The sequence below is a fragment of the Primulina tabacum genome, chromosome 1 (genome assembly GCF_025594145.1).
Source record: "Primulina tabacum isolate GXHZ01 chromosome 1, ASM2559414v2, whole genome shotgun sequence".
NCBI lineage: Eukaryota > Viridiplantae > Streptophyta > Magnoliopsida > Lamiales > Gesneriaceae > Primulina > Primulina tabacum.
Window position 1 is genome coordinate 13,346,500 of NC_134550.1, and position 26,411 is coordinate 13,372,910.

Genomic DNA, 26,411 nt, shown 5'->3' on the forward strand with positions numbered 1-26,411 from the left:
ATGTTGGTAATTTTGCAAGGACTGCCGTCCACGAGAAAATTTGAATCTTGGACGGAATTGGTACTTTCCAAATGGTTTTGAAAAATTTGAATTGTTGTGCACCATTACTATCCGAAAAGAATGATTGGAAAAAATATTTGACCGTGAACTTCCCAGATGAATCCCCCTCCCACTATTGGAAATCCTCAACCCCTTCAACCAATCTCACCCCCTCCAAAATGCTTAAAAGCGAAGATAACTGAAGGATCTTCTCGTCACGAAGTGATCGACGGAAATGCAAGTCCCAAGAAAAATCATGTGATGAAGTATCAAAAATCGCAAAGTAAGATATAGGAAAATTACGAACCAAAGATAGCTGAAACAAAGATGGATACAATTCACGGAAAGAAGAATCTCCCAACCAAATATCCTCCCAAAATCTGATTTTTGTCCCCCCTCTAACCACAAGCCGTATTAATCGGTGATAAGTCGGGTATGTCGTGGAAATGAATTTCCACGGACATCTAAAAGTCACTTTCTTCGCCAACCCCGCATCCCATCCATTTTCTTGTAACCCATACTTGCTCTTTATTATTCTTTTCCACAACACTTCATTTCCAACGTTGAACCTCCACCACCATTTTCCCATTAACGCTGTGTTTCTCAAACATATATTTCCGAGTCCTAACCCACCTTTCTCCTTCGGTCTACAAACTTTTTCCCATCTAACCATATGACAATGTGATTCACCCTCATTCCCATCCCACAAGAAGTCTCTCATTATTTTCTCCATCGCCTCCACCACTCCTTTCGGTACCTTAAATAGAGACAAGAAATATGTAGGCAAAGCTGTCAATACCGCAGCAATCAATGTTACTCCACCCCCTTTGGACAAGAAAGCCTTTTTCCAGGTCGCCAATTTTCTAGTTATCTTAATCATGATAGGTTCCCATAAAGCAACTAGGCGTGGGTTACCCCCGAGTGGGACTCCAAGTATTTAATTGGCCATTGTTCCCTGCGACAACCAATCTCCTTAGCCATATCTTCCTCTTCTACTTCTTCTTGATTTAAACCCAATAAATCACTCTTGTCCCAATTGATCCGCAATCCTGACATTCCACAAAACACCTTCAAGATTCGCACCAAAAATCCTAAGTGTTCCTCCCTCTGAACAAAGAACAATGTATCATCGGCGAATTGTATATGTGATAATTCCACCTTATCTCGTCCCACTTCGTATCCTCTGATGCAGTTCTCTTCTTTTGCTTTGTCAACCATTCTTCCCAAAACATTGACAACCATATTGAACAAAAATGGCGATAGAGGGTCTCCCTGTCTAAGTCCTCTAAATGCTTTGAATTTCCCTCTCGGTCTCCCATTGATCATGATGGAAAACGAGACATTAGACAAGCATCCTCTTATCCATCCTATCCATCTTTCCCGAAGCACTTCTTTCGTAATACGAAATCCAAAAAATTCACATTCAACATTGTTATAAGCTTTTTCAAAATCAATTTTCAAAATCCATCCTTTTTTATTTTTCTTCCTCCCTTCTTCCACCAACTCATTCGCAATCAAACAACAATCCAATATCTGCCTACCCTCAATAAATGCATTCTGTGAGTTAGGTAGTGTTTTGATTCTTTTAGAGATGGTGATTTTAGACTCAAGAAACACCATTCTTTGAACTCCCCACAGATTTTATGTTTGCTATCTTTTTACTAAATTTAAGGGCCTTGTAAATTACAAGGTTTGCTATTTGTACTAGGTTTCTTTGGGGTGTTTTAGGATTGCATCCCTCCGTTGGCATGCCAAGCATCTTCTAGGAAAGGCCAATTAAACACTTCTGGCTCTAAAAAATATGTTTTATTTTGTTATTTAAAGATTCTATTGATTGCTTATGCTTGCGAGTTTGAATAATTTTTCTAAAATAATAAAATAACTCGCATCTGAAGTTAGAGCTCTTCAACACAAGGATAATAGAACCGCACTCTCAAGATAACTATAATTTCAAATAGTATTCCATGTATCTCACATAACATCATTCCAGAACACACCGTGCAGACGTTTGCAGAAAAAAGATGCATACATATACGCATTCCATAAAATTTCTCACCAAAGATAAGTATCGTCAATGAAGTTCACAAAGCCAATTTTTTTCAAAATGATGATCGTTGTGCTCGAGACATGAAACCGAGACGAAGATAACCACAACCCTCAGAAGCTCCAACTATTAACCATCTCACCAGCAAAACTTTTTCTTCTGGAAACATGAAGCAGGAGGCAAGTCAGCACCAAACATGACTATAGCCCCAAGATAAATTTATATTTTTAAGAAATAATTCATCTTGACTCACCCGATACTTGGGTTCTTGACTGTCTATATAAGCAAGCAGATCATCTTGCGTCATTAAAGCCTCGTGCAGAGCCTGCTCAAATACAAATTCAACTCTCATTTCAAAAATTTCTGAAAGATGAAGGTTAGAAGTAGATAGGTAGACTTCAGATCAAGAATAATATATCTTGAACAATGGGAAGACAAAATACACAACACACTAATGTGGCGGGCAAGAAGAGTGCAACATTTGCCAAAACTGAGTGAATGGTTAACATGAATTTTGTCATTTATTATTGGCTCCTGTTACCCTGATTATGATTTTCTTTTTATGTCTAATCTTGGCGTTCACGGATACTTCAGATTTAACATAGCATCAGACATGTATTATTTCGCTCTTTGTGAGCATTAGCATGAATCCGAATTAGTGACCACACTTAAGTCCTTCCAATCAAAGATGCTTGTGCGCTATAATTCTTGACAAAGTGGATCTGATGAGACGGTAAATCCTTTAGTTAAGTAGATTAAAAGTGTATATTTTTCCATTATGTGCACAATCTTCACAGTATCATCATGAAGGATATATACAGGGGATTTACCTTTTTGGTTGCAATCAACTCTGCTTCTAGCGCATCCACCCGGCAAACAGCAGCATTCAGAAGCTCTTCTTTCTCGTAGGGCATCTCGGATGGTTTTGACTGAAGAGAACTGACCTTGTCTTCAAGCTCGCCCAATCTCTTGAGGAAAGAAGATAGGAGATCCGTCTCTGTAAAAGCCGGTGTTGGCGATGGTGGCCGGAACTCCTCCTTTAGCATCGTGTCAAAGGCAAATTCCTGGACGGTTAGTTCATTCTGTGACAAAGCATCACAAAGTTTCTTGGAAGCACGGAATGATATTGAACGGAAGAACATGAAAAGGTTCACGAAGAAAGCCATCAGAGCTGCCAGAAACCGAGCCTGCAACCCTTTTGGTGTGATTTGAGAATCCGGCAGTGGAAATATATCTGAATTAAAAATTATATTAACATCCTAAATAAATATAATTTTACATAGAAAAGAGAAGTAGGGACATCATGAAAGCATTCCAGGTTCAGCAACTATACAGAAGACCAAGTTCTTTTATCATTAGAGTAAAGTAGATAGGTTAAGATTAAATTCAGCAAGAACTAGAATCACCATCAGCAAAAGAATAAATGAAAGATACATAAAATTTGAAATACTTTAGAAATAATGAAAAAGAGAAATACAATATGTTTTCACTTTCTCCTGTCATCAACATAAATTGCTATATAGTGAAATCTTTATGGAAACGAGTAGTTACACTGAAATCATACGGAAGGTTGCCTGATTACATGCATTCATTTCACCCAACTCAGGAAAAATAAATAGAAAGAGCTACTAAAGCGTGACACGATAATGCAATTATGAATGAAAAAGTTATGTTATATGATGAACCAATTAAAGATTTAGGTATTGCACATGAAGAAAAAGTATAACCTTTAGAAACAAAAGGCTTTGTGGGGCTTGTTTGCTTCTTCCATCCGGAATCAACAGCCTTGTCAACCATGGGAACATACTCATCGTATCCTGAGAAGTTGCCAACATAGCTAGCCATTCCAGTAACCTTGCCCTGAAAAAGAGAAATATTTTTACAACTCAAAAAAGATAAGATAACTTCAATTTTGTGAAGTAGTTCTTAATTCCATATTTTCCAAATTTACTATGACGAGGGACAGTGAAACTTGATGGTTCCAGAATTTAAGAAAAACTAAAGATTATCTACAACGGCAAATAATTAAATTGCATGGCAGACAATAAATGAACTTAACATTCATACACCTAAATAGACAGGGAAAAAAGGAAAAACACAGAGGACGCAGTGTTTATCAAGCAATGCATGAGAATTCAGACTCAGAAAACCATCCCAATCACTGAAACTGCATTATAACCATGAATGTTTACGACAAATGTTACCTCCTCGCGAACTGGAGTCAACCGAAGATGTGCATAACTCCTAATGGCTTTTGGTGAAGCAATGTCTTCAGCATCAGAACCAGATTCTGCTGTAGAAGTATCACTGCCTTTCAGCTGCCCAACCCCAATTAGCATACACTTATATCAGTCATACTCAAGAAAGTGTGTTCCAAGAAAAGTAAAGTTAATGCAGAATCCTTACCGTTGCATAATGAGGCTTAGCATAGACTACCTTCCCCTCACTATTGAGAATTTTAACCACCTGTCTGGCTCGCCGTGTTTCACCATTAAGCACCATCTGCAGAGCAATGTCAATCAATCATTTATCTTTAAAAATTAAAATGAAGCTAAATAGTTCCTAGAAATCTCATTAATGTCTCACAACAATCTAAGACTTTAAACATCCAAGTAAGTCAGGACCTTCAGTATCTCTGGATTCTTCCATGGCCCTTTATCAGAGCGAAGGCAACCCCCTTGATCGGCACAAGTACACATTCCTCCCAGGAATTCAGGCAGTTCACTGCGCAGGCCCAGATAAAATGTTTAGAACAGTTCAGAAGGGATCTCGGTATAGTTTTCTTTTTATAATATCTAAAATCATGAAAATGGTATCACACGAGAAATAATTTTCTTAATTTTCACCTTGCATCTATAATTTCAAGCAACTTGTTTTGGTATTTGTTTCCAAGAACCTGTAAAAGCATTCATAAGACTAATATACAGATTGTCACTGAATTAAAATATAAGTTTACAAATGACAAGAAGATAAGAATCAGCCTACATGAATCTTAGTGGCGGTCCTGGGATCTACAAAATTTTTAACAGTATTCCACAGTAGCCTAAATCCCGGACCAGCATTGATGATAAACATTTGATGAAGCGTCTGCAGAAAGGCATAACATTGTAACAACAATAAATTAAACATAATTCAGTAACTAAGCTAGAAATATGAAGGTTACTTCAGGATAGTTATCCCCATCTATCTTCTGAAGCCTTGCAATGAGGTCCCGGGCGTTCTTGTTAAAGTTTTTCAAACCCTAATAAATTACAGAATAAAGATATAACTTTTCAAAAAGACAAAAGACAACGGAGTTTTGAATCAATATAATTAACAGATATGCCAAAATCTGTTAAACATACCACACCATGAACATCCAAAATTGTTGTACTTGAATCAATGTGTCGCTTTGCAGCAATTGTACATGCTGGAAACTTGATGGCAAAGCTTTTCTCAAATTCTCTCACATGGTACTTTATATAACGGTCAATTGTGGTAACTTGCATAAGTTTGTTTGGCTCAACTCTCCCTAATCTTTCAATGTACAATGGCCTTCCCTCTTTATCAACGCCATGATAGCCATGGGGGTAATACTTTAAAACTTCATTCAACTCAGCGAATTCAAAGTCCTGATGGGAGACACAATTGATGCATTGAATAATTATTAGAACATTTTGAACACCAGTACAACAGGAAATTTACTGATTGGAAATTAAAAGCAAAAAAAATTATATATCAAGTCCAGCTACCTCCACAATTGTGTCCGTCCCAAATTCTTTCCTCCACTGAATCATATCAGCCCACATAAGCTTTGACTTTTCAAGATCAAATTTCCTTGCTTTCAAAAACCTGTAGCAGATGTCTCAAAGATATTAGTATGTTACTGAAAATTTTCATAGCAGGTCGGAAGCAGCTTTAAATTGTTAACCCGTGAGTGCAAATGTCATTTTGTTAGTTGACTCAAGAGAAGCTTCTGACAACTAAATACACATTTACCGACCTCTACTCAGTAAGATATAGAGTATTGTCCAAAATGTCCTTTTGCCGTTATTGTTTTAAGTTAGGATGCAATGCAAGGTGAGTCAACCAAGCTTGAGAAAAGATCATCAGTAATCCCAAGAGCAAATTTTTTGAGCTCAAGCTTTTCTCAAGGTTCAAGAGCCCATAAGCCAGCTCACTTTGCATCGAGCCTGAGCCAAAAACTTCAAGCACATGAATTGAATCAAGCTCAGCTTATTTACACCCCTATTCTAAATCCACGGTGTCATGAATAATTGATAAACATGTGCAAACAACTAAACATAAAGCCGTCAAGAATACTAACCTCAACATGATATGGTAATCATCAAACTTTTCTGGCAACAGCTCATCTAATATCAAGGCTTGTCGAAATGATTCAACAGCTTGTAATTCTTCAGCATCGCGAATATCTTCTATAGAAACAGAACTGACTCGGCCATCACTCTTTCTTCTGCCGCCTTTCTTCTTGAGAGAATGCTTGAATTTAGATGATGCATGGAGAGCCTTCTTTTTCAAAGAACCAATCCTCGTCCTCCTTTCATCCTCTGAATTCTCAAAATCAGACTTCCTTTCTCTTCTCTCATCATGTGCAGATGACCCTTCAAAGCCTGTTTACAAAGAAAATACAAATGCAGGAAGAGGAAAAAAATTACAGAGAGGCTAAAAGAAAGGAAAGCATGATTTACACAGTACGCATTATTTTGTAATAAATTTGTGTTCTCTTAGAAGCTATACATCAGCTAAATTCACAATTGTAAGCAGAACAATGCAACACAGATAAATCCCATTCACAAAATACCAGGTCACAGCAGTTCACCAATCAACCACAATCACAGACGACACTCTCCCTTATGACAAGAACATACATGCATATCAAAACAGAACCTACAAAATTTAACCAAGTTTTAAAATAGGCCTAACCATTTAAAGACTCTACAAAACTCCATTTTTAGCAATGAATTTCAAGGAAAAATAATGATTTCAAATTGAAGAACACGGAAGTATTGGAAAAAAACACAAGCAGACAATTTCTTACTGTTGCAGGAAGGATATTCAACTAATACATCAAAGAAGCAACGGCTTCAAGAACTAAGGTCTTCTACAACAAGTGATTTGATCGGGAAAAAAAGAGTAAATAATGTTGCTCCCCATGAAGGGATATCACAATTCTAATCAAGAATCCACCTTCATAACCAAGAAAAATTAAATAAATACAAAAAATAACGTTAAGCTACCCCAACACCAAACTCAGAATCTTAAACCCCACAAGCCGAATCATACCCATCATAAACACAATTCAGTAAACACCATATCCATAAACCTCGTAGTCAACAAACTCCAAAAACAAAAAAGCCACTTACAAGGCCTCGCAAACCGATCCAAGGGTCCCGACATCGCCAATTTCTTTATCAACCAAACCCTTTCCTAAGTCCTCGATGATCCAACAATCAACCGCACAAACCAACCATCAAGCCAAATCTGAAAAAGCCAAGAACCACACCACAATCCAGTTATATCAACAAAACCCTAGAAATTAAAAAAAAAAACATGATCGAAAACTCTAGCTAGAGTTTTTTTCCTTATCAACAAAAAAATCCTCAAAAACCGTCGGCACGGAACACGAGATCGAATAAATGCATCGTCATGCATAACGGTAGTCGATTTAATTCAGAGGGAGAGGATAATAAAGCCAAAAAAAGCACGTCTCAATTTATTTATATCAATTCACGATAAGAAACAAATAAACAAGCAAACATACGAATAAGAATCGCCGGTTAATTGAGCAACGGTGATTTCTGAGTGGAGAGACGAAAAGGGAAGAACGGATTCAATGCGGGAGGTCGTTGTTGTTTAACTTGTCCGTACAATGGTGGCCCAGTACACGTGGCAGGAGAGCGCGGTGGAACTGAACAATTTGCCGGCGGTGGTTGGAGCAAAATGCCAAAAGTCTTTTGAATAGTGATTATTGAGCAATGATTCCGTGACCGGACTGTGATTTTGTACGGCCTATTTGCTGTGCCCATGGATAATGGTAATTGTTGTATAATCTATTGTATAATCTACTGTATCTATTCCATCTTATTAAAATTGAACACATAATAATAATTATTCAAGAGGACACCAATTTTTTCTTCCAATTTTACCCTTATATGATACTAATATTACACTTTTGTTTTTTATTATTTTGTTTTTTTTAAAATTTCAACACACACTTTTATTTTTAATTTTTGTTATTTCAACCATTCAAATATCAATTTAGTCGATCCATAAATTGTCAAATTACACTTTAGTCTATCGAGATAAAAAAATTTGTACACACGTATTGCATGTGCTTAGTAACTAGTAGTAATGATAATTATTAGCAATTAGTGTACGCGGTTTAGTTCATGTTAACATAAGAATAGTATTTTAATATTAAAAATTAAATGTTTATCATTGATTTTAATATGAAATCTGTAAAAAAAATGATTTTCACATAGTCAAAAATTGGATTAACTGAAAAGAGATTGTCTTTATACTGATATCTACGGCTGTCGAACGAACCAACCCATATCGAGACGGATGGGTTAAAAATCCCAATCCAGCCTAAGGTGGGAGGTGAGTAAGACGGACCAGCCGTGAGTTAGCCCACAAAAAAATAAAAATAAATAAATAAATAAAAATAATTATAATTACTTAAAAATTTCATCATAAATAAATATTTATAAAAAAATATCAAAAAAATTTATAATAATTAATTTCACATATCTACATTTTGCATAAAGCAATTCATAAAAAAATTCACAACTTTCATTAAAACAAGAGTATGTCTCTTGTGATACGATCTCACGAATCTTTATATCTGAGATGGGTCAACCCTACCGATATTCATAATAAAAAGTAATACTCTTAGCATAAAAAATAATATTTTTTCATGGATGACCCAAATAAGAAATATGTATCACAAAATACGACCCGTGAGACCGTCTCACACAAGTTTTTTCAATAAAAAAAACAAAGATATTCCTGCCCTTTTTAAATCGGATCCGGTGATGAAAGCATGCGTGTAAGTGCCATTTCATGAATTTTTCATTTGTCTCTTGATAATATCACTTTGTTTAATCTAAAGATATTTCTTTTGATTCTGATCTTCCTTTGAAACAAACTTTTCAGATTGCATGTTTTGAAGATCTAGGTAGGCGGAAATATACAACATAACGACAAGATTCATAAAGAGAGAGTTTACAAGACAATGAGAGCCTGAAAAGTGAGAAAAATTGAAAGCAGGTAGCCTAGAGCACAAAATCGACAGTGCCAACAGAACCGTGCTTCTTTACCTAAATTCCAAGTTCCTTCATTCACAGACCCTAACAATCATAAGTTACATGGTTGATCCTACCTATCCTTCTGAGTTAGGATACATAACAAAAACGAGGGGAGGATAACAGATCCAGAGCCCGGTAATCGAAGCTTGTGTTTTAAAACTGGAGGAGGCACCATAAAAGCACCAAAAGAATCACCAATTCTCTGTATTCTACAAAGCTAGGGTGAGAGACGCTATTTAAAACAAATCTAAAGTAGAAGTGCCTACTGCTCCCTCTTCTTCTTGCTAGAGTCGGATACCCCTTCATCAAGCATGACAAGATCGTCAGTATCATCGATTTCTTCCACTTTTCTTTTAAATTTTGTTTCAATGGTAACAGATGATTGATCTGAAAGAGAATAACCAGATATGTCAGATAGCTTTCTTTTGTTTCCAATTTGTGTTGGGATAATCTGTAATTCATCTTCTTCAGTTCCAAGAAAGGTAGCTACAGGTACAGCGGATGAGCTTGCACCATTGTCAACCGCAGTCTTGTCGTTATATTCTTCTGATGGAGGTTGTGTCCAGCCAGAGAGAATCATCTCATCAGGTTCTTTCTCCTCGTCAAATTCCTCCCTGAAAAATAAATAAATTGTATGTCCAACACTCAAATTTTTTTTCCCAAATTGACACATTTAAGCAGCAGGGCAAATGGGGATAAAAAACCAGTACCAAACAGAATGTGAAATCATAAATCCAAATAAACTTTGTATAACAAAGTGGAGCACCTGATATGGATTCACACACTGATTCAGAAAAATCAGAATAAAAGAAACACGAGGGAAAATGGAGAAAATAAGAATAAAGGCAGAAATTTGTCTCATTATATGTCCAATCTGAAGGACATAGAGAAGGTGTTAATTTTGGATACTTCAATTATATTAGGAACCATGCAGACCCAACACCCTTTGATTTAGGAACCATGTTAACCTTGACAATTCAAAATGAAAACAGCTGGCAGTCAAAAAAAAAATGAACTGGAATTGAGCTTATATGAATACTTAAATTCAATTGCTTTATGAGTCCAAACAATCAGACCCGACATATAATTAAACCAGTCACTAAAGTCTATTGAAAGAGTGACATCTTAAAAGTAGAAGTGTAGAACAAGTATGATGTAATGTCAGGCATCTAGAAAGTTGGGGAAAGACACTTTGGGTAGTATAGAAAAACAAGCTGTAAATACTGAACAGGACGCTGTATCATGAAACAAACCTATGCTCGACATTTATGCTACATTTAAGCTCTTGCTGTAGATCCTCAACTGTCAGCGTTGTTCCACCAGTGACCGGAGAAGGAAGTTTAGCCAGTACCTAAAGAAGATGCACAAGCTATTCGTAACACCATCATTGCAAAAAAAAAAAAAATGGGATCAAATTGAAAATAATAAAATTATATACATGTATTTTGAAGCTACTTTCATATATATGTGAAATATATATATATATATACACACACACGTGTGTGTGTGTGAAATTTGAGGCGATCCACCTTTTCAAGGTTAGCTGCGTAATTAGCAACCTCGTCTTCCTCAAGATCTTCACCAACCTCATACAGAAGCAATGAACCATGCATGATCAAAGGCAAATTCATGCCAAGCTTTGCTTTCACAATCTTGTCAACTATGTCCCTCAACTTTGATCGATGTGTATTTACCACAAGAGTCAAAGGTGTCTAATTGCAAAGATATATAGTGGGATTAGAATGAAATTGTCAAACGTGAATCTACTCTCTCTAGTCAAAGACTCAAAACAATACAAAATTCCACGCAACACTGATAAATTTGATGGGAAAAAGAAAGCGCCGACAAACCTTGGAACAGACATAGCACGACTTGTTTGGCTCAAAAGGCTCAACTGGCATAAGAAGCATTTTTCTTGAAGGATGTTCAAGACAATAAGTCATCCTACACACACAAGATCCTGTTAGAAAGTAAAACAAAATTAATATAATAAAGTATTAGTGTCATGATCTGTATTAAGAAAAGAAAGCTAATTCAAGTCAATCTCATTTGAGCAACATAGTTCCTCAGAAGATTCCTACTGTTGTCAAAATGGCAGTGAGTATTGTTAGGGAATTATTCCCCTGAAATCCGGAACAAAAGGAAAAAAAAAAGAGAGGAGAAAATGCAGAGCTGCCTGGCGTGAGAATATTGTGCATTTTGCCGATCAGCATCCGCTATGCAAAAAACCTTAAATATGACTGACTAGGGAATACATGAAGCACATGGTGATACGATAAATATAACACACCTGTAGTTTTTAGTATCATTTTGCAGCACCTTAACAGCCTCAATCACAATCAACCCAGCAATGATGGCATTTGTTGTGGCAACAGCATGCACAATATTACCAGCAATACCTTTAGCCTCAAAGAGGCTATGCAACGGGATGCCAAATGAAGAAGCTCTGATATTTGCAGCAGCAGTAACAAATTCTACTGCTAATTGATCGTCTTTATCGAAAATCATGTTACCAATCTCCTGGAGAGATGAAATGTTTTGACATGCCGAAAATGAAGAAAATGCATAAACAGATATAATCACATAAATTTTTACTTGTCTCAAACCTTTTCTCGCTTTGCAAAGAATAATCTTAGAGCCTCCAAAAAGACTTTCGAGCTTTCCTTTAAGCTCCAAAGATCTTGTGGATTTTTTAGGCCTAGAGACGCCATTGCAGATAATGATGAAGTATCTTTGAGAACAGAATTCTTCTCCAGATTTCCATTCCGACCAATCAAGTTCAGCTGGTATAACATCTTTGCTATAAATAGGCCTTGGCCTGTTACGATTTTTCCATGTCTCTTCATTGGATAGAGCTACCTCAATGTTATAGCCAAAAACATGATCATATATTCTCCTTGCATATTTTTCAACATTTTCATCCACTTTGCGCTCAAAAACATCTTCTATTTGTTCTGACGAAACGGAGGCATCACTTGAACGAGCATTCAAATCATTTTCTCGATTTTTATCCCCAAATAACTTAGCAAAAAGCAGTTCCTTTGCCCAAACAATGCAATGAACAAACTGCAATAATAGCAGTCAGTATCACAGAAAAATACTTGTAAGATACGAAATGTGAAAGACTATAAGGAACAATTCAAGGGCTTCTTTCAAATAATTACAATAATTGGTATTATGGTATCATCAAAATTATAACAGTTCTCAAGTCGACATGGTGTCATATAATATGCAGAGTATATGTAACAATTGTAGGTCTTTAATTTCGAAAACAAAAACAAGGTAATGGAATGGGTACAGAAGAAGCACAAATCAGCTCACAGAGATATCCACTATCTACGTTCAACTATGAACCATCAACTCAATAACCCGATCCTATATCTTCATCTATTTGGTAAGTAACTAAATTATGAATACCAAGTACTGACACATACAAACATAACAGTTACCATATGCATGTCAAAATTCAATCCAGCTCAACTCACAAGAAAAGAGGATATATTTACATTCAGGTGCTGATACCTTTGATGGAGTGCTTGTGATAGTACAAACAGGGTAAGTTTTAGGAGCTGGCTTGGCCTGGCACTCATAACACTCCGTTCTACCCTTAACGTGAACAGTAACCTGCTTCCAAAAATGAAAAAAATGAGGAGGATAATAAGAAACATGAATTAATAATAAAAAGATATGGCAACTGACACGAAAAAAAGTCACCACCTGTCCAAGAAATCCAGTAGTTCCACTTTCAATCAATGGAACAGAAGCGGCCAAGCAAAGGCGGTTCACATGCCGCCGGGCATCTAAATTATCGAGCCCATTCAAAACAACATTGAATTGCCTGAAGAAATCAACATTGAAATCGGGATCCTTTACATTTGCATGGTACGATGTGATGTTGATCTGAGGCCTAAATTTTAGGACAGCATCACGAGCAACCTGGTTTAACATTTAGCCAAACGATATGAGGAAAGAGGGCTCAGTAAAAAAAAGCAGGTATCTTGAAAGAGACTACATTTGACACTCACTTTAGCTTTTGATTGCCCAACATGTGATTGTCGAAACAAGAATTGTCTGTTAAGGTTGCTCACTTCAATTGTATCCATGTCAATCTGCATCAAGGTAAAGTAAATCATTCTAGATGGCCATCAAAGTTTTAAAACTATATTTGGTGGCATCAAATCAAAGCACCATAAAGTTGCAACAACTGAAACAATGCACAGCAGCACAGACAAACTAAAACCAAATTCAAAACAAAAACCATTCAAATTCAGAACTCCAAACTCCAACCCCATAATTTAAATCCCAAAGCAGCTTAAACAACTTGTGAACTCACTCATCAAACGTTGCCACAGTAGCTGAAGTAAAAACCCACGAAACAAACACTACACAGTGCAAGTTACAAGCAAAACCAACGATTAATTCACCCAGATGGGCATTCCTAAAACCCTAGTGGCATAAGAAGAGCCGAAACCACCAATTAATTAAAATACTTAAACGACGACTTAAGGAGAGGCATAAAAAGTACACTCACGATATGAATATCTTCGAACCCTGAAAGCGCCAGGGTTTTGAGAAGCTCACACCCTATGCCGCCGGCTCCCACCATAAGCACCTTAGCGCCCTGACCACAACACAAATCGCCGCAATTCACCCATTAGACAAAATATAACTGGTCATTCGCATAATCAAGTACAGAATCTACCTTGATTGCAGATAAATGTTGCAGTTCCGCAGCCATTTGCAGAGAGAGTGCGTCCGCAAAGTCGGCAGTTGAAGAGTCTTTGGCTTCAAATTTATTAATGCGCTGCGAATCTATTCATTTAAACACAAAAACTCACATTTTAGTCCTCTCTTTTCCTAAATTTGTAGATTTGGTTCACAACTTTAGCGTACTATAACATAATTTCAACGTCATTATTATTATTATTATTTATGTAGATTAAGGGCTTCTTGTTTATAATTAAATTATTAGAAAGTTGAATGATAGGGGAGAATGTGTAATATACTATGATAATTATATATTATTTATATATAGTTTTGATATATTGTTCATCCATCGTGTATATTTTCGTGTCACTAACGGGATGACATTCACATATTGGATGTGATGAAATATATCCAAATTATACATTCAATAGGTGAGTGTCACCTAATTGATGGACAAGAAAATGGACATTATGTGTGGACAACTATATCAAAAATATATTTAAAATCTCCTTGGAGGTGTCAAAGTTTTTTGATTTCGCAACTGCAAAACCATTAAAAACCTCAATCTATCGGTAATCTCGTGAAAAAAATTTCCGATTACGTGCGAATAGGCTACAATCTAGTTGAAAACCAAGCAACACCGACCAGCATGTACACCCTGTGGTGATTGAGAACTACTTTACAACTCAATCTAATCCATCTTTACTTCCATATATTCTTTTAGATTCATTAAAAAAAAGGGATAAATGAATGTTTTTTGTTATGATGAACGATAATTGTACAAATCTAGTACACAATCTATGGTATTTTTCATTTATATGAATAAATTAAAACAACGAGGTTGAGGTGAGATTTGTGTTTATTCATGTGAACAATGTTTTTACAAAATCCCAAGGTTACAAGAAAACCAAAAAAAAAACACCAAACGACTTCTGACTAGTTTCAATGTCATGGTCGATCAGTTTTTTAAATACGCAAAATATTTGTTTACTGCAAGAATTGTTTTACATAAAGATTATCCACAAAATAATGAAAATACGGTATTTTTAAAATGCCAATTATATCCATACTACATATTACTCTAACTCTTGATACTTTCTAAAAAAATAGACAATTTTATAACAAATCATCTCCTAATGTTTTTAGTGTTAATATCAGTTTTCAACATTATATTACATATATTTTAATTTATTTAACTCCATAAAATATTATATATTAAGAATTTGTAAGAGTAAAACAAATAAATTCTAGAATCCCTAGTTTAGTTTGTTTTTGTGTAACGTCCCGAAAATTTGAATGTCTAAATGAACCACGTGCATGCAAGTTATCAAAATTTTTATGTATTGTAACTAAATAGTTTTAATTGCATGAATTAAATATGGTGTGCATGTTTACATATTTAAAATGTACATTTCTACATGAATACATAAAAATATGTTTTAAAAATATTATTCGAGACGCGGTCGAGGAACGAAGACCGGAGACCATATGAGAGAAAATATTTTATTAAATGATTATTTCTAATGGTTTAATATGTGGTGTATTTTAAATAGAAATTTTCGAAAATGAGGTGTTTTACCGCCGAGTCGTATTTTTAAACGGTATTTGATTTTCAACGAAAATATGAACTTTTCGAGAACTCGGCTAATATTTTCACGAACTTTCCTAAACACAATATTTTAAATATTCACTAATGAGCTTAATTGGCATATCATACCATGTTAATGTGTCTAAACTTACACCACTTGTTTTATATCAAATGACGAAGGCTTCCAAGTCTTTAATTTATTCCAAACTCAGGCCTCCCACCCTCTAATGATTATTTTTTTGTTTATAATAATATATATACATAAATATATGGCAAAACAGTTTTGTTTCTGTCAAATTGTTGAATATATTGACTCCAATAAATTTTTCTAATTTTGATTTGATTTTATTTTTTGAATTTGACTTGATTATTGTCACGATTTTTTCATAATTTTAAGTTTTTTTAATTAATATTATTTTTAAGTTGAAATAAGTGGATGATTTGCGATTTATTGCAATTGAAATATATGTGAATTTTTTGAAGTTGAAATATGTATGAGTTTTTTGAAATATGTGTGAAGTCTTTTATTTGAATTTATTAATTAGTGGAAGATTCACGATATATTGAGTCTAACGAGAATATTTTGAAATTGAAATATGTTTGAAATTTTTTTAATTTGTATGTATTAAAATGTGTATATTTATGTGTTATTGCTGATTGTTGAAATAAGTTTGTTGCTGAGTCCTTGGAAACCATACAAAATTATCACATAAACCCGAGTTCTAGGATCTAATTATTGGGAATTGATGGAATGTCTTGTGGTTATGGTGGACGCGAAACGTCTCCGATGGAACCTCCTATGTTGAGTTAAATATTCTCAAGATTAGATTTCAATTAGTATTTAAATATTGAATGACTCAAGTTTAAAAGTGCATAAAAATTGAAAACAGAGATTGAAAATGATTATAAAGTAACTTATTTGAAATAATGAACAAAAATATAGAGCAATGGCCGAGAAAGGAAATGAGGTCCATGACGATTGACATGAATCTGCTTATTTATTTATTTATTTATTCTTGATAACTAGGCAGTGAAGAATCGAAACAAATAATTTAGCATAAAAAATGGTAATATATGATATTTTAATTATACAAGACATAATGTAAAATGTTTAGTAAAAAAAAAGGTCATTTTTAAAATTATAAATTTCCAAAAAATAATAAGTAACAAGGGTACAGTGGTCAATCACGACAAATCTGCTCTGCGCTAAAGACAATTCATCTGGCAGCAGTAAATTCCCCGGGGGAAAATAGTAATAAATTTTAGCCACCGTCGTCTGTCTCAGTAGTCACAAGTTCAGTGACCCGAGACCAGCGGACTCCCGAGAAGACTTTTCATATGTCTTTTCCTCCCATTGATTTCCCCCTAAAAGAAAAATCCCTCTCATTTTTTCACTGTAAATAGCAGCAATGTGAGTAATTATTCGCATCTCCATGAAAGGGATTTTCTATGTTATGTTGTTTTTTTTGTGGGTTTTAGTTTTGGGGCTTTTTGATCATTTTAAGATATTTTTATCCTTGTTTGAAACCCATGGATTAGTGTTGTTTTGTTCGAATATCGACATTCTGATGTTGGAATAACTCTCCCTTTTAATTGTTTTTTGTCGGGTTTAGTGCGGCATGGATGCAGCTGCTGAAAGACATAATGGGGATGCCTCTGCGAAAAGGTTTCCGGCCACTAGTCCAAGCGGTAATTTTTTCATAAGATTTTTCTTTTGTTTTTGCTTTTCTTCTCTTTTTTCCGGAAGCATGGGTACGTTCTATATGGTGACATGTTTTTATGTAAAGCATTGTCTTTGATTTTGTTTTATAAGTTTTTGAATCTTTTTTTTTATGTTGATTTTGTTAATGTTGTTGTTAATATTCACCCAGCCCCGTAGAAAATATGTCTTTGGGATTTCCTTGTATTTGTTGTTAGGTTGAGGCAAGGATTGCTTTTTTTTTTTTTCTTGTTTGTTCCTTAAACGAGCGGTATGGACTCTGGGTGGAACTTCACTTGGCATGCGTGGATCTCATCTATGTTGAATTTTATACAGATCCACTTGGACCAATGCATCTACCATGCACAAATTTATTAGTTTATTTTGATTTTGACAAGTCCCAATCAAAGACAAAATAATGTGTTTAGATATAATTCAGCTCAGGGTGAGGGCTCATCATATTTGGTCCCTTAATTTTGGTGCATCAGCAATATATGTTGAAGGGGTTCAAATGCTTGCCAAGAAACTCCACCGGCTTGGTTGCCCATAGGTGCATCTGTCGGGTAGAGTATGATGCCTGAATTGAGATATTGTGCTATGAATTTCTGGTCGATGGGTATGAAGGCTGTAAAGCTGTATTAAAAATTGTTTTCCTACGATGAACTTAGAAATTGTAAGTCAAACTTTAGAAGTTAAAGATTAAGAACAACTTCCGAACTGTAACTTGGTTTAAATACGCACAAAGAATGATCACTAATTAGTTGTTAATTTTACCCATCTAGCTAATCAGTGTTTATAATGTTTGTACTTACTTGATTTGACGATGTAATGACAGATTTGTTCCGAAAAGGGCGGAAAAGGTTAAAATTAAGTGAGGGAATTGGGTACAATGACAGTACTTTCACTGCTTCATGGCGATTTGATGCTGAGCAGAAAAGAAAAGAATCATGTTCCAAAGTTTTAGATTACACTGATCCACTATGTTCAAACAATTTGCTTACAGAGTTGGATTCTGGAAAATTTGGGAGTGTAACCAGTGATATTAAGGAGCTTCTTGCTCGAAGGAGGAAGTTGTTGGCCTCTGATTATGGAAAGGATTCTTCACTACCATACATGTGTTTTGATGTGCAAGCTAAAGTGGCACCAAGGGCAACTGAAACAGCTGCACTTGATGTCATCGACCTAGATGATGATCAAGAAGATGGAAGTAATGCTATAGTCCAAAGGTTTACTACATCTGTGCAGCCACCCCATCTGGCGGGCCCAGTTGTTATCATTGATCTAGATGATGACAATGACATCAGGAGTGAGAACTTTACTTCTCCTTATGTGGAAGTGAACTTGAAGCCTTCTGGAAAGCTTCTTATGAAGGATTTCTTGGTAAATCATGTCTGAATTTGTTTACATAAGGAATCATATAAGCTTATTATGTTAATTGTGTCAGCACGACCTTGTTAAATTGAGGGGAGTTCTATTTGTGCCGAAACCAATGAAAAAATATTGTACTTCGCACTTGTTATTTATTCCATGCAGTTCATTTCCAGTGGGGGTGGGGGGGTGGACAATCAACTGATTTTGTTATCTGGATTTTCTTGCATGGCGAATCAATGAAATTCACGCATTGGTTGCACAAACACTTATCAGTTATCTATTTGATTTGATTGTCATTCACTTGATTGTATCGTGACTACGCAGGATAAAACTTTTTCTCAACACCATAGTTCTGGAGAAAGAAATGCATGTATTTCTGGTAAAACCCCATTATTATTAGAAGATAAAAGTGTGTCTATTTTTGGTACGGAGGACGACATGGAGATGGATGAAAATAGTGAAATGTCTGACACCAATTCTGATGGTCTGGGTTACATTTGGAATGAGATGACAGTTGCATTAGAGTGTTCGAAGGTAACCGTATTTATGATTGATTTATGTGATTCCATGTAATGTTATTAACGGTCTTTGCACTTCTTGGACTCAGATAGCTACTGGAGCAACTCCAACCTTAACACCATTAAGATTTTTGCTCCAATCCAGCACAACAGTAGACGCTGGATTGGAGCAACTCCATATCCTACTCCACATGTGGCACAGCACTGTAGCTGCTCCCCATATTATTTTTTTGATTTTTTTAAAAAGTTTTTTAATGATTTAAAATAGTTTAATTGTTTAATATTTCAATTGAATAATGAATTTTATAAACTATTGTTTTTATATTTTTTTAAATAAATTTTCTTTAAAATCTTGAAATATTAATTATAAAAATTTTAATACTTTGATTTGAAATTAATTAAGTATAAAGATATAAATTTAAAAAACAACCAAATTAAATTATCAATGCGTTAAAAAGGGGTACAAATAGAGGTGCTCACTGTGAACTACGAAATACATTAATAGAGCATTTGTGAGAATAATATAGTAATTCGAATATTTAATGTTGCGTTTGTGTTGTGTTATTAATTTAATATAAAGTGATTGTGTTTTTTATTTCCAATTATTTATTTATTTTATTAAAAGAATATTTTTATTTAAAATTTGTCATCAAGTAATTATTTTTGATACGAAATAATTAATTCAAATTTTAAATATTAATTATAAGATTTAATTATCATTGTATTATCAAGCTATAAATAATTATTAGAAAGCATAAATATTAATGGTGAAATAAAAAAGAATATTCTATGGTGCAAAATGTAATGCAATGGGTTGAAGATGATTTTGGTGTAGCACTAATGTATCACAGAATGTGGTGCAATGGATTGGAGATGGTCTGATGATGCTTATTTAAACGCTCAAAATCAATGTGGCAGATTGAGGAAAACATTTGATTCTGGGTATCATAAGATTGACTAAACTAAACATGTTTTTGGTGCTGCAATTGTAAGATCGTAACTTGGAGCTGTTTGCCAACTGTTATGACAAAAATATGTTCTTCCAGAGCATTTTTTTGGTGATAACAAATATAACTTTTCTTTAAGTAGATGCAACTCAGCTTTTTTGCTGAAACATATGATATTTTTTTTTATTCTTCAGTGGAAATTATGAGATAGTAGTATTGTTTCTGTTTATTAACATAAACAAACAAAGCCTCATTTTCTCAAAACATACCTCCAAAATCCTGGAGAACAAAACCAAAGATATCTTCTATATCTGTTCTTTATATTCTGTTTATTTTGTATACAAATATCTATATTTCCTCTTTGTCCTGCAATGCAATCTTTTTCTTAGCCAAATTTCTTTTGAGATAGCTATCCACTGCGTTTTACTGGCTTCTAGTAATTAAAATAACTTTTCTTTTAATTAATATAAACTTTTGGAGATGAAAATCTGAAAGTTGCCCATCCATAATTTTCAAATCCTGAATCACTATTACATGTTTGGGAGTGATTGACAAGTCTTTTGATATGTCCCAGGAAGCCAATGAAGTTCCCGATGAACATGAAGCTGAGAGTGAAATTGAATGCCAACATACTTTTATACTGAAAGATGATATTGGTGATGTCTGCCGCATTTGTGGGGTTATTAAGAGAGGAATTGAAACGATTATCGAGTACAACTTCTCCAAGGTATGGATTTTCAGTTCAATGGATATCATTACGATAATTTTATGTTTGCAGTCTATTGTGATTTGTGAGTACAACTTCTAAAGAAGCTTTGCTTCCGGTATATAATATACATACCAAAAACTTTGAAATTTTATATGGACGAGTGTGATTTTGCTTGACTTGTGTTTAGGGATGTAAATGAACCAAACCGTTTGCGAGCTATTTGAAGCTCGGCTCGATAAAAAGCTCGTTTGAATTCGTTTGTTAATTATATCAAGCCAAGCTCAAGCTCGATTTCAAGCTCGAAAATTTAATCAAACCAAGCTCAAGCCTAAGGATATTCGGCTCGTGAGCTCGCAAACATGTTCGATAATAGGCTCGCAAACATGTTCAATAATAGGCTCGTAAGCTCGAGCTCGGCTCGTTTAGGTGGCTCGTAAGCTCGAACTTGGCTCATTTGTTGAGTTGACAAATAAAAATATTAGTACTAATGTCAATGGAATGAATTGAACACAAAACATAGTTGAAAAAAAAGATGAATTTACATCACATAGTTACAATTATAATTTTTTTATCTTGCATATCATTATACTAAAATGTTCTTTAAAACATAATAAATTAATAGAAATACACCAACTTATTCTTTTTTCCCCAAAAAATTTACATCACCAAGTCATATATACGTTGAGTAACTTTACAAATTATTATCCTAAAATATTATATTAAATTGAATATAATGAATTTATATTGATTAAAAAATAAAATTTATTTGGAACACAGCGAATGAAGTATTAAAGGAGTGAAGTTATTACAATGTTATTTATATGGTGGTATCAGTGTATGACGAATATTTGTTATCTGGATGTTAGATGTATTATTTTGGGATGTTCAATAATATAATAAGTTTATGTTTTTTTAGTTGTTATTTTTGTCTTTTTGGTTATTTATGAATGAATTTATATTTTTATGTATGATTTAAAATTAGTTCATAGATATATTTAATTTTTAATAAGCTCAAATTAAGCTCAAACTCGAGCTCAATTCTATGCTTTACGAGCTCGAAAACGAGCCGAGTTCAAGTCAGGCTTGTTAAACATGATAAACGAGCTATTAATGAATCAAGCTCGAGACAGACTTGATTAACATGATAAACGAGATTTTAACGAGCCGAGCTCGAGCTTTTCTCGAACTTAGTAATTTCAATACAAACCGAGCTCGAGCCTGATAATAGAAGCTCGAATCGAGCTCGAGCCTCTAACAATCTTAAACGAACCAAGCTCAAGCCTGCTACTGTTTAGTTTGGTTTGGATCGTTTACATCCCTACTTGTGTTACTCCAATGCATTTTGTGCTTATCAAGTTGATTATGTATGATGTGTGGTAACTACATTTCTGCTTCCGTATGGAAAAAAAACTAAATAAAATTCATGCATACAGTGCACGTTATTAGGTCTTTTCCCATCCAGTTCTGTCAAATTGTTCCATTTTCTACTTTGTTATCCATGTCTAGAATGCGTGGATAACATGTGCCATTTTAATTTTTTAAGCATTATATCGTCGGAGCTTTAAATATTTTACTTCATCAGGAATATCTATGGATTAGGACATCATTGTTTGACTATCTATAATCTGCCAGTGTATCTGGACGTTTTATTCATTCCCTGAATGTGCACCAAAAGAATATTGCAAATGGTTTATCTGGATGGAGTTCTGTTTCTTATCGCATACTTGTCTGAGCAACTGTTTTGTTACTTTTGTAACTTGATATTTCCTGGGTGGAAGTTGGACATTTACCATTCAGTGCTTATTTTGAAATTTCTCCACAAGAATTTTGTTCCTCCTCTAATTCCAAATTCTACACTGTAGCCATCTGAATCTATGCGTGTTTTATTTGGATCGATGAAAAAACAAGATTTTTCTGACCACTGGTTTACATGCATCCATTCAAATTTAGAGCACAAGGAGCACAAGGACTTACCATTACGAAGGGCGGACATCCAGAGATATAGAAGATATTCTCCCAGATGGATTTAAACCATCTGGTTGTGATTTCACTGCTACCGAAATTTATCCACATCCACGACATAAGAAGGAGATGAAGCCACATCAAGTTGAGGGATTCAATTTTTTAGTAAGCAACTTGGTAGCAGAGAATCCTGGAGGTTGTATCATGGCACATGCCCCTGGTTCTGGCAAGACATTTATGATAATCAGTTTCCTTCAGAGTTTCATGGCAAAATATCCATCTGCCAGGCCTCTAGTTATTCTACCGAGGGGAATTTTGGCCATTTGGAAGAAAGAATTTCTTAGATGGCAAGTTGAAGACATACCATTGTACGACTTCTACTCCGTCAAAGCTGATAGTCGTGCACAGCAGCTTGAAGTTCTGAAGCAATGGTCGGAAGTGAGAAGCATATTGTTTTTGGGTTATAAACAGTTCTCCTCTATTGTATGTGACACCGATAATGGTAAAACTGCTGTTGCATGCCAACAGATTTTACTGATCTGTCCTTCGATTCTCATTTTGGATGAAGGGCACACTCCTCGAAACCAGGACACTGATGTTTTAACCTCACTGGAAAGGGTGCAGACTCAAAGGAAGGTTGTTCTTTCTGGAACATTGTATCAGAACCATGTAAAAGAAGTTTTCAATATTTTAAACCTTGTTCGCCCAAGGTTTTTAAAAATGGAGACATCCAAAGCAGTGAAGAGGCGTATCTTGAGCAGGGCGGAAATTTCCACCCGTAGGAACTTGATGAAAAGTGGTAGAGAGAACGAGTTCTATGAATTGATAGAGCACACACTGTTAAAAGATGAGAACTACACTAGGAAAGTGACTGTTATACAAGATCTCCGTGAAATGACGAAAAAAGTTTTGCACTATTACAAGGGTGACAATTTAGATGAACTTCCAGGACTTGTGGATTTTTCAGTGTTTCTCCAGCTCAGTCCCTGGCAGCAAAAAGAAGTTAAAGAGCTAAAAAGGCTGGCAAGAAAGTTCACAATCAATGCACAGGGCAGTGCAATATATGCGCATCCAAAGTTGAAGGCTCTCTCCCAGAATTCCGGTGTTAAAGATAGAATCGACGAGGCGAAAATTGATACCATACTGGAGAAACTGGATGTGAGAGAAGGTGTAAAGTCTAAATTTTACCTAAATCTCCTCCAGCTATGTGCATCTAACAGCGAGAAGTTACTGGTTTTCAGCCAGTATCTTCTGCCCCTTAAATTTCTCGAGAGATTGACTTCTAAAATGAAGGGTTACAGAATTGGTATAGAGATGTTCATGATCACTGGTGACTCAGATGCAGAGACTCGAGAATCTTACATGGAAAAGTTCAATACCTCAGCTGATGCGAGGGTTTTTTTTGGCTCAATTAAAGCATGTGGTGAAGGAATATCCCTTGTAGGGGCGTCACGCATTATAATATTGGATGTTCATTTAAACCCTTCTGTCACACGACAAGCAATTGGGCGAGCATTCAGGCCTGGCCAGGTGAGGAAGGTTTACACATATAGGTTGATCGCTAGTGGCTCCCCAGAGGAAGCTGATCACACCACGTGCTTCAGGAAGGAGTCCATAGCAAAGTTGTGGTTCGAATGGGACGAATTTAATGGTCGCCAAAACCTTGAAATGGAAACTGTCAATGTAAATGATTGTGGAGACATGTTTCTTGAAATGGAACGATTAAATGAAGACGTGACTGCAGTTTTCAAAAGGTAATTTAACTTTGTTTTCTTTGAAATGCATGCAATTTATATACAGATCTTGACATTTTCTTTTACCTACAAATTTTTTCTGCCGGTCTTTCATAAAGCTCAAGGTTTCAGCAGAAATCCTCTATAATGTAGTAGTACAATAGCAGAACTCACAGGTTTGATCCTGCAGAGAAAATTCATATCAATTGTCCAATACTCGATCATCTGTGTGTAAGCCTTTGTTACTGGTCTCAGGCTTATGTGGAAGTATAGGGCTATAGTTTGAATCATATTCTATGAATTCGAACTTCTGAGATAAGTGGTTTATAGTTGGTTCTTTTTGGCTGCATTGGCTGGTTTCAGGTAAAACTGTGGGAAACACACCGTGGTTTTTCTCACAACCGTCTCCTCTTTTACTTCGATCTGGAAGATATCTGATGTAGGCTGCAGCCCTGTTCGGATATGACTCCCTTGAAGGTAAATAATCTAGCCATGGAACCATTATAGTTTGGTGTAGCATAATCAATATCAGTGGACAAGAAAACCTGTTTATATTCTTGGGATAGTTTTTCGTTTCCAATCCAGAGGCTTGAAAAATATGTAATTTGCCTGGAGAATGCTACTTTTAATGAATGTCCGACCCTCATGTTAGCTGCACAGATGCATTCTTTCCTGGTCTCTTCGTGAATTTATTCAACAAGCAAAGCTTATTTGGTCACTCCCATTGCATGATGATTTGTATGCATCCCTGTTTCGAAAATTTAAAATATTTATGTCGTATAACTACAATAAAGATCGTACATACGATTGTAATGCATAATCGTCGTGCTTATGATACCGTTCCTGGAATCTCCAGGACTGCATCTTATTCGGGCAAAAAAGCGTAGGATTCCAAACATCATTGATTTATGTAGGGAATTTTGCGCTTTTCTAATAATTTTTACAAGGATAGTGAATGCAATTTTGCCCATTAATTCTTTTTACAAGGATAGTATATGAGGTAACTCAAATGTTTTTTTTAAAAGAAAATAAAACTTTAAATTTCCTAAAAATTATTACAGTAAAATTTGAAAATTTTCGAAAATATTGGTGGTCCATCCTTGTTCAACAACTTCAAGAAATATTTAGAGATGGAAACAAGGTATGTTGCATCCAAATCGTTGTAAATAATGCAACAAAAGTTTAGTTGGATCCAAGAAAAGGACAAGACATTGGCTTTGATATACTGTTGAATAATAAATACTAGTAAATTATGTGTATATATATATATGTAAAATTATAATCATAATTTATATAAGATTTTTTTTCATTAAATGCTTAATTTTATGTTTAGTTTAATAATAATTTGAGAGACGTAATATTGAAAATAAGTTGTGGTAATTTTGAGAAAAATATTGGTGTAAAGTCAATTTGGGAAACAAAGATAGTGTCATTTAATTGATAGATTTTTTATATAATAGTATAGATGTTTCACCCAAAATATTTTCAATTTTTTGGGCATGTCCATTTCTTCAAACCAAGAGTGAGGCTAATAGAATAAGAATATGCGAAAAATCTAGAGATATAAAACACCTTAAAAAGTATTAATCTACTAATATATCATTAATTTTCTTTAAAAATCAAGCATATTTTTAACCATTGTGAGATTGATTTTATATCCTATTTTATAACAATTAAAATAATTACAAAAAAATGTTAAAATCCAAAAAAAAAAAAAAAATTATATGCGGAGGGATTTGAACGATGAATTTGAATGACTTATATTTTGGACATATATATTTCAAATC

At 34.8% G+C, this 26,411-nt stretch overlaps 3 protein-coding genes across 5 annotated transcripts; 1 reads left to right on the forward strand and 2 right to left on the reverse strand.

Annotated features, from left to right (window-relative positions):
• Positions 1 to 1,956: 1,956 nt before the first annotated feature.
• LOC142541952 (phosphatidylinositol/phosphatidylcholine transfer protein SFH8-like) lies at positions 1,957 to 8,089 on the reverse strand. 2 transcript variants are annotated; one of them, XM_075648399.1, is made up of 15 exons: positions 7,845 to 8,089; positions 7,447 to 7,564; positions 6,390 to 6,693; positions 5,815 to 5,914; positions 5,428 to 5,694; positions 5,247 to 5,324; positions 5,069 to 5,170; positions 4,930 to 4,979; positions 4,708 to 4,807; positions 4,490 to 4,585; positions 4,288 to 4,401; positions 3,811 to 3,943; positions 2,914 to 3,317; positions 2,337 to 2,408; positions 1,957 to 2,242 (listed from the first exon to the last, which is right to left on the reverse strand). In XM_075648399.1, the coding sequence occupies exons 2-15, from the start codon at positions 7,478 to 7,480 to the stop codon at positions 2,222 to 2,224; spliced, it is 1,875 nt and encodes a 624-aa protein (XP_075504514.1). In that variant the 5' UTR covers positions 7,481 to 7,564; positions 7,845 to 8,089; the 3' UTR covers positions 1,957 to 2,221. The 2 variants fall into 2 exon arrangements, with proteins under 2 accessions (XP_075504514.1, XP_075504516.1); XM_075648401.1 differs by lacking the exons at positions 7,447 to 7,564; positions 7,845 to 8,089 and adding an exon at positions 6,885 to 6,961.
• A 1,184-nt stretch (positions 8,090 to 9,273) lies between these two features.
• On the reverse strand, positions 9,274 to 14,224 carry LOC142541960 (SUMO-activating enzyme subunit 2-like). Its single transcript, XM_075648406.1, is given in 12 exon segments — positions 9,274 to 10,004; positions 10,644 to 10,741; positions 10,920 to 11,102; positions 11,241 to 11,334; positions 11,681 to 11,910; positions 11,997 to 12,161; positions 12,163 to 12,456; positions 12,913 to 13,014; positions 13,108 to 13,326; positions 13,416 to 13,499; positions 13,922 to 14,011; positions 14,093 to 14,224. Coding segments are annotated over 12 exon segments (1,947 nt in total). The 5' UTR covers positions 14,129 to 14,224; the 3' UTR covers positions 9,274 to 9,652.
• Positions 14,225 to 16,935: 2,711 nt separating this feature from the next.
• LOC142541965 (protein CHROMATIN REMODELING 35) lies at positions 16,936 to 25,275 on the forward strand. Of its 2 annotated transcripts, none has more exons than XM_075648411.1 (7): positions 16,936 to 17,096; positions 17,299 to 17,374; positions 18,220 to 18,764; positions 19,080 to 19,289; positions 20,795 to 20,947; positions 22,880 to 24,645; positions 24,988 to 25,275. In XM_075648411.1, exons 2-7 carry the CDS (start codon positions 17,305 to 17,307, stop codon positions 24,989 to 24,991), a joined length of 2,748 nt encoding a protein of 915 aa, XP_075504526.1. In that variant the 5' UTR covers positions 16,936 to 17,096; positions 17,299 to 17,304; the 3' UTR covers positions 24,992 to 25,275. The 2 variants fall into 2 exon arrangements, with proteins under 2 accessions (XP_075504526.1, XP_075504532.1); XM_075648417.1 differs by having other exon boundaries at positions 16,968 to 17,081.
• The last annotated feature ends 1,136 nt before the right edge of the window (positions 25,276 to 26,411 follow it).